At 30.7% G+C, this 15,880-nt stretch overlaps 1 protein-coding gene across 1 annotated transcript; it reads right to left on the reverse strand.

Annotated features, from left to right (window-relative positions):
* Window positions 1-3,290: 3,290 nt before the first annotated feature.
* LOC108344078 (protein PSK SIMULATOR 1) lies at window positions 3,291-4,718 on the reverse strand. The gene has a single exon (XM_017582545.1). It carries the CDS (start codon window positions 4,716-4,718, stop codon window positions 3,291-3,293), a length of 1,428 nt encoding a protein of 475 aa, XP_017438034.1.
* Window positions 4,719-15,880: the final 11,162 nt, after the last annotated feature.

Below are 15,880 nucleotides of genomic sequence, written 5' to 3' on the forward strand. Positions count from 1 at the left end.
ACTAACTGGAGAAGACAATCTTCTATGCCTTCTTGTTATAAAAGTTGGCCCTATAAAGACCATATTACAATGATTAAACAACGTTAAGTTAGACACTTGACTCTTATTATAACAAAACTATGATCTTAATAATTCTTCTAGTGGCTCTTGTGTGGAGATGCAAGCCATCGATCTCACCGTTCTTACAACAAAGTGGCCTTTGCTTCCTGCAACCCTCCATCAAGTGACACCGTTATTTGAGATAGTTATTTTTTAAAAATTATGCAATCAAGATCTTAATTCAATAAATTAACTTGATGCTATTTTTGTTTTTGGGTTAAACATTAGCTATTAATTAATTCCCAAAAAATTTATCAGCCATTATTCACAAACATAACCCCGTTCTATTAAATCATCTAACACGTTAAACATAAAGTCTCTCTTATAGTTTAATATAGAATATACTAAGATAATAATGCAGAAAAAACATTAAGATTATACATTTTTATCTAATACATGGATTTTGTACTAAATTATGTATTAATATTTTCCTCTATCTTCTATGATTTTAATCTTTTAGGAGACATTTTTTTAAAGAAATTCATACTTACCACCTTTAGGTTATAAATACCCTTTATGCATCTGATCTTGTTTATTTTTCCTCAAATAAATGCAAAGTCATATCAAGATATTATTAACCCTTATGCAAACCAAGTAAAACATGCCTGCAGTTAAAAAGAACACAATGAAACATCTCTCCACACTCTGTGCCAGTGGTTTTGACTTATATGGTTATGCAACAAACAAGGAATGCCTATTTAAATAGAAATGATATTTTGACACAAATTTTTTACGTTCATTTTATGCTATTTTTCTTTATTTTTTTTCGAAAAATATAAAAGTTTATTATTTTATAATTATTTTATTTTTGTAACATGTGTCAAATGAATATGAATGTAAATGTATATCACTTTACTTTTAGTTAAATTGTAATGAAATTCAAAATTTAATGTTAGTTTTTGGTAAATGTGAGTTGAGATGAAGTTTTAGGTTAAACATAGTGAGGTTGTGGGTTGATTGAATCGAGATGAAAAGGGCCTTCCAACTTGGATTGTAGAATTTGATATGCATGTAAACCCAATCATGTTTTGGCCCACTTGAATGGAAATGTCACTACCATATGGGGCAACAATGGTCAAATTTCTTGAAAATCTCTTCACATAGATCTCAAGACACCTAATTGCCCTTCCAAAAAACATAGAAACTTTGAATAGGGTTATGTGCCTTTCTTTATTTTGATTAACCACTCAAGAGAAAAAGCATGGTTTAGTTGAAATGATGATATAGAAGAGACAGGGTTCAATCTTTCTTGCTATTCCTTGGTAAGTTTCACAATAAACAAATACAAATAGTTGTTTGGTTAATGATGTTTAGTAGGGTCTAAGAGTTATAAATATTGAAAAGGGGTTAACATTTATTGGAAACTTGAACTAATTGGACCACTTGTTATTTGCAAACCTGTGAGCTGTGTCTGCTAGTGAAAGAAAGATCCACAAAAGGAAGAAAAAGATCAAGAAAAGTGAGCAAAGGAAACTAAAATAATAGCAATGGTTACCAACAAGTTGAGGGCAAAAAAAATAATAAATTATTTTGTTCTGTTAAAATGGTTTTGTATAATTAAATCAAATGATTTACTAGACCCCAGATGGATTAAGAATTTGCATATTGAATTATTACCCCATTTTTTCCTTTATAAATATGTAATAAATTTCTAAATTTTAAAATAAATAATATATTATTTTATATTACTTGAGTTCAATTGTGATGTTCTAAATTGTCTATCAGTGATGGAGTGGTTTAATTTGGTTGATATCCGAATGTCCACTTCTAGAGTGTTATAAGGAGGCGTGAAAACTATACTCAATCTTATTATTAGATTTATTTGAAAGTTACATATGTTTTGTATTATGGCTAGTTAATTTTAAAATTACGAAAAAGTGAGAGTTTGAAAAAAGATTTGGATTTGTTAATCAAAATAAAAAGATTGGCTTAGTTTTCTCCAACATACCTTATATATTACTCAAGAGAAGAATGATCATCATTTTGGCAACAGCACAGCATGGGAAATAACAACATTTGAAAAAAAAAAAATATATATATATATATATATATACACACACACACTTTTTTTTAGATCTAAATAGTAGATTTAACCATTTAACTAATTTGACTCTTTCTTGTAAAAGAAAAAAAAAACAAATTTGACTCTTGCAAGTTTTGGCAATTGACTAAGTTCAATTATCAATGTCCTTAGATCTCAAATTTGAAAAAGTGAAGAAAAAAGAAGCTTTTGAATTGTGCATGCGTTATAAGACCATACCAAATGAGAATAACTACTTTAGTTAAATTTAACACTTATATAGATTTTAACAATATTCGATTAATATTGGAATTATTTTTATAATGTCATTCAATTAAAAATTTTAAGGTTATAAAATGGTCACTTTTTGTAATAATTATATTAAATATTGTACATAGATTAATTATTCCTAACTAGTTGCTACGTAATATTAAACATATTTATTAAAAATACTTTAAATTATAATTCTATGCTACAAATTATTTAAGATTTAATATATTCAATATACTTATTTTCATATATCAAATTAATTTATAACACAACATGAAATAACTGATATGAAAAAAGATCTTCCTGATTCCGATGATGCAGAAAAAAAGTGCAGTATTGACTGTAATCTCATTAATGTTCAATGAAATTAACTCCATCAAAGATGAACAAGGATTGACTGTAATATATAATCAATAGTTTATTGGTCATCACATGAACCCCATTGAGCTGAGTGTGTTGCTATTGGAACAGCCACAGAATTCAACATTAATAAATCTGATTAAACCCCACTAAGTAGCAGTTGATGATAAAATTAATTATGCAGAAAAACAATACACAGGAATATTTCCACATGATTATGGAGAGTATGTACGAATCATGAAAGGCCTTGCATATTTCTTGGAGATTTCACTCAAAATTAATATATCATTTACATACATATACAGACCCGGGTTAGAAAGAAATTACCAAACCTCAAGGATCTGAACTTACCACAATTAACTACCTAAAATCAACCATTCATAGAGGCAAAATTAGAACCCTCATGAGAAAGTTCATGATCAAGGTTTTAAATTATAGTTTCATCATGATCTTTTGATGCTGTGAGAAATCTTTTAAAACCTTGATCATGAAAAGGAAGAGTGAAAGAAAAGAAGAAAGAAGAAACTGATGATATGTCTCCTTAGCTGGGCTTGTGCAAGCTTAAGAAGCCATTATTAAATTTGGTACATTCAAACAATGCCTTAGCTGTCATTTCCCTCTCAAACCTCCAAACATAGTTCAACCCCACAAGCAGCTCAGTGATGGCAGCTTCTGTCTTCTCTTTGTTTGCAAAGAACAAAGTCTGCAACAACAACACATTGGTTTTTGGTACTAAGTTCTGCTGCTCATAGCTTCTTTCGCTGTGCCACTTTACCATGTTATGTGCCAATGGTGCCAGCCACCCCAGAATCCTCCCCAATGCATCCCTCCATTCTCCGGCGAGCACGTGATCATCACATGCAGAAAACCCCACCCCTCTCAATCTTGCCCTCAAAGATGACCTTATGCTACTTGGTAACATCCCATACAAATCATCCCTGGCATCCACCCCAACCAACTGGGGTGACTTTATCATCTTCTCCAACACCATCACCAAGTTTGCATAGTGCAAGGCCAAAGCTGAAGCACCCAAAGTATCACCGTCACCGTCACCCTTCAACTTCAACACCTTGCAATTAGACTCGAAAAACCCATTTCCCAAATTTTCATTTTCGTCGTCAAGTTTTGAGCTTCTCAACGGCCCAGATACAAAGGAGCAAGAAGAAATAGGGTTTTGGTGATCGGAAGGATAAATGGAAGACAAACTACGTGACAAAAAGGGAACACTACTACTATGGCCGATTCCGAAAACAACTTTAATCCGCGCTAACACGGTGAAAACGAACCTTGCTAACAACAAAACAACCCCATCGAAGTTTTTGTTCCATAACGACCGTTCCTTCAAGTTCTTCACCTCTTGCTTCTGCCAGAAAATCTTCTGCTGAAGATCGCTTAGTTTTTTGTGAGAGGAGTGTTCGGTGGCGGCGTTGTCAGCGTTGAGAAGCGCTTTTTTAAACGCGCCTTCGACGAGCGTGAGAGCGTCGATTTCTTTGTGGAGTGTTGCCGTGAGAGTCACGTAATGTTGCAATTTTCTGTGTTTGGTTTCGATGTCTTTCGGGGTGGTGAGGGTCCACGCGCGCGGGTCGAGGCCCGAGTTCGCGAACTCGGTGAAGATTCGGTGGAAGGATCGGAGAGAAGGTTCGTGGCAGTAGTTGCTGAGTCGGGAGACCGAGTTGGCAACGAGTCTGAGCGAGTCGGCGAACTCGGCCACGGCGAGGCTTAGAAGAAAAGACTCGTTGTTTGAGATGAGCTTGCGCACGCCTTCGAGCGCGATGGCGTCGTTCCGGAGGCGAATGACGTTGGTGTCGGAGAGGGACTGCCAGAGGTGGAGGAGCTTCGACATCACGTTCGCGATCTCGAAGGACAAAACCGAGACGTGCTTTGGCTTCGACGAAGAAAACGACGGTTTCTTCGTGAGGCTGTGCGACAGCGCCGTTTTGACCTTGATGAGCCAGGTTTCGAGGGCCATGGAAAATTCAGATTTTGGGTTGACACTGTTGGAGGAGATTGAGTTTGGTGAAATGGGTCGTGGTTTTTTCTTGGTGAGTAAGTGGGTTTCGGTGGGTTTGAGGTTGAACTAGGTGGTGAGCGCCATGTGTTTGTGAATATGCACGAAAGAGAAAGAGAGAAATATTTGATAGATTGGTGGTGTGGTGTGGTGTTGTTCTTCTACAGAGAGAAAAAAGGATGAAGGAGATTGTGACGGTAGAATGTGTGAGGTGAAGACGTAATTAGAAAGAGAGGGGGTGAGAGTTAAGTGTGGTTAAAGTATTTAAAGTATAGACCCACATGCAGTTTGTAGTGGCTGAGTGTGGTAGATTGTGGCGTCAGAGGGTTGGTTTATTGTCAATTCTTGTTAGGATTCAGTCGCTCCAAAAGCGCGTAGAAGCTTCACTCATGATGAAGCTGTTTGCTTTGCGAAGGTGTTTAAGGTGTGGGGAATGGGGGTTTATGCACTTTGGTTTGAATATTTATTTAGCTTTTTTGGGTTTGGAAAAGGCTTCTGGCTGGTGTATTATTGATTTCTTAGTTGGTAAAAGAGACCTTTTCTGTTGTGTTTGGATGCACAGAAACGCTTTTTCTTAGATGCTGCTATAATTTATCAGGAGAGAGGGCCATATAATTATTGGCTCTTTCTTTTTTGGAATTTTATATTCTCTGTTCATATTCATTTGTTTGTATCGTTCCCATGATTAATTAACTGCCTTAATCAACAATTTCTTCTCTCATCTCACATGCACCATTTTCTACCTCCAAAAAAGAGAAAGTAAAAGAAAACTTGACAGTTCAGTAATCTGCTATAAGACCACATCAGTGATGATTAGCAAAAGAATGCTCTCAACTATGTGACTAAATAATTCCAGTCTTCCTTGGTCCAAAGATCTCTCACTAATTCAGTTGACTGATATTTTGTATCTTAAAATACACTCAAGTACTCTAAGTTCATCCTATTACAGTGAATTCAATATTATGAAACCATGATGGAAAATAATTACACATCCAATACACATTCACTTTAAATTCCACTACAAGTTCACTATTCCTTGTTTTGGCGTAGAAAGTATGACATCCAAAAAAGTGATATGTTAGAATGTTTTGCGTTTGAAACAGTGTTTGTATAGATGAAATAATTATATGGCAAACAAGTAATGTCAACTGTCAGAAAGCAATGCTTAGTGTGCATAATTGATGAAGTTTGACTTGGAATAGTTAATGAGGGTCAGGAAGCAATAAAAACACATAGATAGTGGCGTACGCCTAAAAGAATGATACATTCAGAATAGCATACACATAGTGCAGATATTTGGTGGTGGAAATATAAAGAAAACTCATCCACTACCTCACTCATTCACATCACATGGCTAGTGGGAGGAGTGTGTTGGTTGGCCAGCTTCATACAAATATTTCGAACTCATCAAATGCTCCCAACATTTTTCTATATATAATCTATTTTTTAATATAATATATGCAGATCTTGGTGATCAAAGCGTAACAGTGCATGTACATTAGAGTGAAAAGAGACTATTCACTTGTTATCAGAATAAATTATCTGCAGAGTTAGTTTTTGTTTCTTCTTTTTTACCTGTGCCTTGTCTTTAGCCAACCAATGGAAGGACAGTGAAGGGTTTCCAAGCTCAGTTGTTGGAAAATGAAGAGACATTCATTGATATTGATGCCTCTAGAGAGAAGCATGATCATGCATTATCTTCATCTTTTTGTTTTAACATATGGTGAATAAATTTTCTCTTCTGCTTCAAGAAAGACAGCCTGCTATGCTAGTTATTATTTTATCCATTCACTCACCCTTCTGCACATGGGACAAAGAATATATATGGTCAAAATAAAAGAACCTCAACATTATTGGGATAGCTTGGCACACTATTTCCTCATTTTGCTGCATTAAAACTTGTTTTAAAGGGAGGTTCTTTTTCGTCAAAGGTTAGTTTAAAAACAATCATAGAGAAGTTTATAAGAATAATCAAACTTTAGTACTGATTTTGTATAAAAGTCTAACCAAGTGAGACACCCGACTCATCTTCACTCAGTGTGTAAGTATTAACTTTGAATTTACAGAAAAAATCAGTGCCTAACTTGATAGTTTCATTCAATGAGCCATTAGCACTTCATATATAAAAAGTTTTTATGCCAACTTCAATCTAAAATCTTAAATTTAATTGATTTTTCTCTTTATATATTATTCACCTTGTTGATCTTTATTTAATATGAAATCAATGAGAATTTTGATTTCATACAAAATATGCATGAGTTTATCTTTTTGTTTGACTATTCATTTTCCAAAGGAGGCAGTGGCCTGAAGCACAGGGATATGCAATGAAAGAACGGCCAAGAAAACTAATTTACTAAATCCCAGATAAAATATATGTTTGTTATTTTGGAAAAAGAAGCCTCCAAATCAATCTTTGGCATTCTCATGATACATTTGAGTGCAAGCTGGAAGCAAAACATATATTTTTACGATCACCATGCCACCTTGGTAACTCAGACAATCAGTATTGAATAGCAGCAAGTGCAAGATGAGTGTTTGAAAAGACAAAGAGATGAATATGAAATTGTCTTTTTGTGTGTGTGCAATGAACCAGTGAGAAAAATGAAGTACCCAAGTACATGTTGATGAAACATGCAATATAATCATATAAAATTAATGGCACAGTAAGAATGAGCAGACCATATCAGACAATCCCCGCAAAAAGTGTAAGCCACCATTTATTCTTTAGTGGGGAATCACAGATCACACTCTTCACCATTTTACATTTTCTTTTTTTCTTTTTCCTATGGTTAAGATCTTAACAGGAAAAATAAATATTTAACTTTTTTTTTTTATTTTTTATATTTTTGTAGAGAGTCTCGTATCAAACTATAAATAAATAAAACAAACTTACTATATTAGAAGTTATTTTAGTAAAATTTAACTTTTATATAATTTCATCTTATTATAAATCGATTTTATGAGACAATTTTAACTATAATTCACAGAAAGTGAAAGATTTTCAAACATGTGTAGTTATAGACTGTGTAAAACCTTATAAAATCATCTAATGTTTAGAATTCTAAGACTTCCCTAATATCTTAAACTCTCTCATAAAGCTAAAAGTAATATATTTGTAGTGATTTGTTTTGGGTTTTAAATCATGTTCTTTGTATTTTCTTTTGAAACATTATTTATGTTTTTCTTGTGTTTAATAAATATACTTCGTTTTAATAAAAATAAAAAATTTCTTTTAAACCAAAAATACATATTAAAAATATAAAGAAATAAAAACAAATGTTTTCAAAAAATTTATATTTATATGTGAAATTGACATTGATAAATAACAAAGTATTAAATTAAACCATAATAATGATGTCTTTAATCATAAATTTACATGAAATATAAATGATTTTTCAATTTTCTTGGTGCTGAACAATTATTATTTTTTCATTGGTTTCCAGATGAATCCTCTCAAACCATCCATAAAAATTAAAGAAAAATGCACCAACTCCGACATATATAGTGAATTAACTTCCTTTGAATTTTTTCCAACAATAACTACGTTTAATCGTACTTTCTTCCATGCATTTTACGGAAATTATATCCAAAATTCTAGTATCATTTTTCTCCACCTTTATTGATGATCATGTATCTATCTGTATCTATCCATCAAGTAAAAAATCTAATAATTAATTATGCGAAGCAAATATAATAAATACATTTCACTAAATCCTTAAATTAAAATTAAAAAAAAATAAAATGATTTTTTTAATAATTATGTAACTAATCATTTATCATTGTATAATATAAAACTAGAGTTGACTATTCTAGTCTCTTGGAAGACAAATTAAATTTGTTTATGTTTCAATTTTAGTACATTTTAATGCTCAAATTTTTAAAATAAATTAATATAGTCATTTTAATTTAATAATATTAACTATTTTTCGTATTAAATGATATTTTAGATTAACATTTAAATTGAAACATATTAGATCGTAAAAAAAACTCAAATGCCAATTGATCAAACACAGTTTAATTATATATTTATTATTTTTAATATTTGAAAACTAAATTATATCAAAATTTTAGATAAAGTGTAATTTTATATTTAAAAATATAATCCATAAAACTATAAAGAGAGACACATATATTTATGTATATGGATTATATTTATATATATGGATTAAAAATGTTTATATATATATATATATATATATATATATATATATATATATATATCTCGACACACATGAGTTCTTTCAAGAGTAATTAAAAGTTTGAGTAACATATACTATACACAAATATTATGGTGATGACATTTTGATGTTGAAATGAAACGATCGACCTTATCTATGTTGGAGGTTTCTGTGTATAATAAGTGAATAACACTATACATCTTTTGCTTTTAGATTTTGCAACCATGCACGTAACAGTGACACAAACCAGCATTTTTAAATTTTAATGGCTATAGATAGCTTCAAATTCACAATCAAGGATACGTGTGTGTCTCTTAAGTTTTTTTTTTTTTTATTTCATTTTGTCATTAACATGTTTTTGTTTTATTATTTTTAAATTATTGGTCAATACGATTTTTTTTCCTTTAATTTTTTTATCTTGTTAGAACAGTTTATTAACAAAATGAAAAAAAAGTTCTAATCGACAATTTAAAAAAGTAGGAAAAACAAGTTAACCATGAGCCAAAAATAGAATTAGAAAATTAACATCGTATTATTAATAAAATACTGAATATTTTTTAAAAATATTAATACATCCGTGGGGCTATAAGAACCATGCATATACGCTGACACGAACACCACAAATTAATTACTTGAATAAGAAATTAATGATGAGACACCAAAGTAGCTTTTTGTACATTTTAGGTAAAACTACCTTATTATATAGCCTCATTCTAACATTTATGTCATGCAAAGCTTTTCAGATGGAATTTATAGAGTAAGTCACTTTTAGTATTTTTATATGAACTGAGTTAATTAATGGAAGACTTGTTTTATTTATTTTTTCTCCTTTATTATTTCTCTTATTACAACTATTATATTAAAAGAAACTGTTAATAACCGTTAAAAATCCCATAAAATCAAAATTATATAGTACACAAGTTTAAAAAAATTTATTTATATTTTTTTAAAATCTTACATCAACTAAACATAAGACCTGTAGATACAAATATCATTTTATAATTTAATTTTGTAAATTTAAATTTACTTTTTAATTATTTTTATCTTGAAAAAAAAACTAAAAATTATTATAAAAAAGCATTCTATTATTAAGGAGATGTGAGAATTAATTGATGACAGTGTATTTATGCAGAAGTGAAAAGGAGCAGAATTAAGATGATGTGAGAGAGACAGTGACAGCAGTGTTTGGAAATAATATTGATAGAAAATTGTTAGCAGAAAGGTTTTAAGCATTTGAACCACACTTTCGGCTCAATGAATTTTCATTGATTGGTGTCTCTTCATGCTACACAACAATTTTGGTTTATTAATTAATTAAGCATTATCATTATAGACTTAGTTGGGAATTAACTGTACATTATTAATTATAATTTACTAATCAACTACTTTTCTGCATGTTCTTCAATAATTGTTCAATCCCCACTGCTACTAAATTACATTTCTTAACCTATTTTCAATTCATATATATCTTCAACTTCACCTATGTAAATTCTTTTTTCTAGCCCTAATAATACCACTGCTCTTATGTACTCACACATTATATATCTGCATGTCATTCCTGGTACGTATTTAATCTATTATTATTATTATGTTAATTTTGATTATATTGTAACATCTCATAATCTCATACTTGATAATTCATAATTTATATATTGTAACATTACATTTAAGATAACATTCCACAATCTCATACTTGATAATTCATAGTTGATATATATATATATATATATATATATATATATATATATATATATATATATATTTTAAACTCAGATTTCAACTACAAACTCATAAATACAACTCGAATTCTTCTAATTTATTCTTCTATCTCTTTCTTTATTGACACTGAATCAGACGACATTCCTTCATCTGCTCCCGTATAACGAATTATACTATCATTGCACATACACAAACACAAACAAGTAGGGTGAGCTAACATGCAACAAATCATTTATAAAACATGCATAATTACTTTGATACACTCAACAAACCTCATATAATAGTTATGTCAGACACCCTCATACCATCATACAACAATCGCACCATAGATACTCATCCCATCATACTACAATCCCTATATCACAGAAATCATACAAAATGAATATATCACAAAATAAATTAACAATACTAAAATATCACTATAAATGGTCACCGGAGAAGAATCAAATGTTTGACGAATCAAACTCACCATAAACATCAGTATACATATGACTAGTCACAACTTACTGGATTTGACTAGGGCTGCTCTATGATCAGGGATGTACCAACTCCGGATTTTAAGATTCCTCTATCCTACCATCACAAATATAACCTTAATATAAACGTTCTGGGGAACTAAGAAGTTGAATCTGGCATAGCCGGTTAGACATCTTCTTATCCTTCCAGAAAGATGAATCCATCACATATTTTATATCAATTGAGTATATTGCATAATAGTTTAACAGTACTTAATCTGTTCAATAGGATTTAAGTTAAAAACCTATCGAGTAGACTTACAGAAAAGAGAGGTGTGTCACCATGGACAACTTAAGTACCAAGTCTTTCCTTAGCCAAAGTGTTCCTCAACTAGTTTTTAAACAAATTTCTTATTTACAGATTCAAAACAACAACATATAATATTAACACAGAAATTCAATACAACAAACACCTATGTTTTTCATTAACAATATTCACACAGAATTTCAAGACATGAATAGTAATAAAACAATACTAAATCATAATATAAAAGCTTAGAAAGGTTAGCTGCCCTACCTCTATTCCAGACTTAATCTCTTGCTCAGAATTTGTTTCCCCGAAAACCCTCCAGAACTTCTACTCTTCTTGCAACTAAAAATTTCTTCCTAACTCTTTCTTCTCTATTTCTCAAGATTTCTCACTTGATTCTTCCTCTCTTTGTGCAGAATAACCTCCCATCTCATGGCTATTTATAGTCCAAAAATTTTACTATTTAACAATTTTTTAATATTATTTTTTATTTTATTATATTAATATTTTAATCACCACTTGACATATCTGATCCCTCAATAATGACTTCAAACGTGGAGTGCTTATCCACTATCATTATTTTAAATTTTTTTTTAAACAAAAAGGTAGAAAAGAGTTTGAACCCATGTTCTTGAAATCACCACAATTTTCTACCATTTAAGCTACCAAAATTTCTTATTTAGCTTTACACATTTTATTTTTACATTAATTATATTTTCTATTCACAAAGAAATTTATTACTACTAGTAATAAAATTGTTACTATTAAGGTAAATATTTTTCATGGGTCTTACATTCTCCCCAACAACAAAAAATTTTCGACCTCGAAAATTCTATACTTCAAGAAAAATATATGATAGTACGATATATATATATATATATATATGTGTGTGTGTGTGTGTGTATGTGTGTATATATATATATATATATATATATATATATATATATATATATATATATATATATTATTTATTTAGTTTCAAGTCAATTACAACTTCTAATAGTTAAGTGTTAGTACATAATGGTTATGATAATATATTTTGATTCCTCAAATAATTATTCACAAATAATTTAAATAAGATTTTAATAAATATGTAATTACCTCTTCTACATTGTGAATTTCAACATCATAATTAAAATTTAGAAATACAACACTTTTATGCAGATGAGAGTGGTTCCCGCTGGGTAACACATCACTATTTATTAGATTCTATTAAATTAAAGATGGCGCATTTGTATTGGTGCAGGGTACAATTGTATAATCTGATCCGAATAACATTATACTTTCCCTAAACAGTTATATTACATATTTCGCATTATTCAAACCACAACCCTTTCAAAGCCCATACCTACTATGTATGAATGATTTTTACATGAATTTAATACCAATCATCTCACGTCAGCAAATTAATTAAGGCGTTTAGACTTCACAGGACAACATTCAATCCACACATGAATGTTTACGATATTATACTAGGCATAAACAATTTAGTACTCAGTTCATTTTTTTTTATTCTAAAAAAAATATAACAAACATCTAGCCCTTTCACAAATCAAAATACCATACACAATAAATTTATCCAATAATTTCCCATACTTCTCACGTATACCAATATTATTATTATTATTATTTAAATAACCAACACTATGAAACAACCGGTAGCAACAACCGAAAATGTTGCTACAGTGAAAATGTTTGGCTATAACTAGAGTATTCCTCCGCGTTGAGCGACACTTGAGTCTCATAGTGGAGTGTGAGTTTTCTCTCCTTGAGTGTCCTTCGAGAGTGTCCTGATTTTGTGAGGAGCCTGTCTCTCTAAGTGTGCCTTTTGTTTTCGCATTCTTGTAAGTGTTTCATCCTCTCAATCTTTCGTTTTGTTCCTTCTTTCCTTTAAGCTTTCTTTTAATCCATGTTCTTTTGCATTTATGTTCGTTCCTTGTTCTTGTTATACTTGTTTATTTGTTTTGTTATTTCACCACTCTTCACTTTTTTTTAATAATAAACTAATAATGGGGTATATAAGCTGGAAAATCGTTGTTAACCTCCCTTCGTTTTAAGGTATGATAGAGGAATTCGGGTAGAACAATGCTACGTACCCTAAAAATTATTTTAACTTAAACAAATCATGGATATAAACTTGTTGGACTTAGATCTAGTAAGATCCTTTGCGAGGACCAGAGGATACATCTAGACTGGACTTCAAACTAGACTATGGACAAAATTGAGTTAAAAGAAAACTAATTGTATCAACCCTCTTTGACACAAACATAATATTCCTTCACTTTTGTCTCTTAGAAAAATGAACAAAAATTTAAAAAATTTGGAAGTTCAAGACAAGCTGGGATATAAACGATGGAGTCCTACTAAAGAACAAGTTGCTCTACTAGAGGCCCTTTTTGCATTTGGGATACAAAATCCAAATAGAGAGCAAGTGCACAAGATTGCAACGAAACTTAAAATTTATGGGGAAATTGGAGAGTATAGCGTTTATTGTTGGTTTCAAAATTATGGGTATCATGAAAAGCAACGATGCTTGAAGCAAAGCACCACCACCACATCTTACTCTCTATGTAAGATTCATGAAAAAAAAAAAAAAAAAAAAGATATATATATATATATATATAGTAGTAAATTTTAGTATTTTATTATTAATAATAATTTTAATGGATAGAAAATTGTAAATTTTGGATATAAAATTATAGTAATTTTAGAAGGAGAGGTTCAAATTTTTGGTAACTTATTTAGTAAATTTTTTTAAATTGAATAGTAAAAAGTAAATAGTAAATAGTAAAAAGTAAATAGTAAAAATAAATTTTCAGCATTAAGATTTCTTAGCATGGAAGAAAGTAGTAGGTAGAAATTAGGATCAGATTTGGTGAGAAAATGATTGAAATATTATTTTTAAATAATATTAAAATAATAAATAATATTAAAATATTAATGAATAGTAAATTTTTTTTACTATAAATAGCCATGGGAGGGAAGGGTATTCTGCACCAAGAGAAGAGAAATCAAGTGAGAGAAAGTTAAAGAGAAATTTTTAGTTGCAAGAAGGGTAGAGGTTCTGAAAGGTTTCGGAGAAATAAATTCAGAGCAAGAGACGCCTGGAATAGAGGTAGGGGAGCTAACCTTTCTATGTTTTTTTTTATGATTTAATAGTTCTATGCTTTTATATTATGATTTAGTATTATTTTATTACTATTCATATATTGAAATTCTGTGTGAATATTGTTAATGTTTACTGTATGTTTATCTATGTTGAAATTCGGTATAAATATTATATGCTGTTGTTTTGAATCTGTAAATAAGAAATTTGTTAAAAACTAGTTGAGGAACACTTTGGCTAAGGAAAGACTTGGTACTTAAGTTGTCCATTGTGACGCACCTCTCTTTCCTGGAAGTCTACTCGACAAGTTTTTAACTTAAATCCTATTGAACAGATTGAGTACTGTTAAATTATTATGCAATATATTGAGTTTGTGTGATTATGTGATGATTGTATTTTATTATATTGCATTTGAATTTATGCATCTGAACATGTTATGAGTATTATGGGGAGATTTTGTAGGGGTATAATGTGAGTTGAGGAATATGAGTATGGCATGAGTCTCGTGGAGAGATTCAGTAATATTATGGTATTTGTGTATATGTTGATGTTGAGGGTCCCGTAGTTGGAGGTTATCCTGATACTCTAATAATCATCTAGTCTCAAGTAGAGAGGGATGAATTTTGTGGTGAGAGGAGCAGGAGGTCCTGGTCTATGTGCCGGTTTTGGACATAGTGAGGGGACTAACCTTGTGAATGGTATGAAGTATTTTGGAAGTGTATTTGTAAGAAGAAGTAGAAGTCATTCCAAGTGCATAACCTCCCGTGACCGCTCATCAACGTATCATCCGGATGAGTGTCTATTGGGTATTGTGGCGTCTATTGGGTATTGTGAGACGAGTGTCTAATAGGAATTGTGGTATGAGGGTGTCGAACATAATTATTATATGATGTTTATATCAAGGTAATTATACATGTTTTAAATGATTTGTTGCATGTTAACTCACCCTACTTGTTTGTGTTTGTTTTGTGTTTGGGTATGTGCGATGATCGTATAATTCGTTATACGGGAGCAGATGAAGGATTGTCGTCTGATCCAATGCCAATGAAGAGAGAGACAGAAGAATAAGTTAGAAGAATTCGAATTATATTTATGAGTTTATAGTTGAAATCTGAGTTTAAAACATGTGTAGACATATATTAATTATGAATTTATAAGTGTGAGATTACGGGATATTACCGTAAATGTAATGTTACAATATATAAATTATGAATTATCCGGCGTGAGATATTGGGATGTTACATTAATGGTATCAGAGCGGTTCGTCCTTAAGACGACCTAAGAGTTGTGGATTAATCCTACAAACTCATATTATAAATTATAATAACAATAATTCTCTGTATGAACAGAGAGAA

The sequence above is a fragment of the Vigna angularis genome, chromosome 8 (assembly GCF_016808095.1).
Source record: "Vigna angularis cultivar LongXiaoDou No.4 chromosome 8, ASM1680809v1, whole genome shotgun sequence".
In the NCBI taxonomy this organism is placed as follows: Eukaryota; Viridiplantae; Streptophyta; class Magnoliopsida; order Fabales; family Fabaceae; genus Vigna; species Vigna angularis.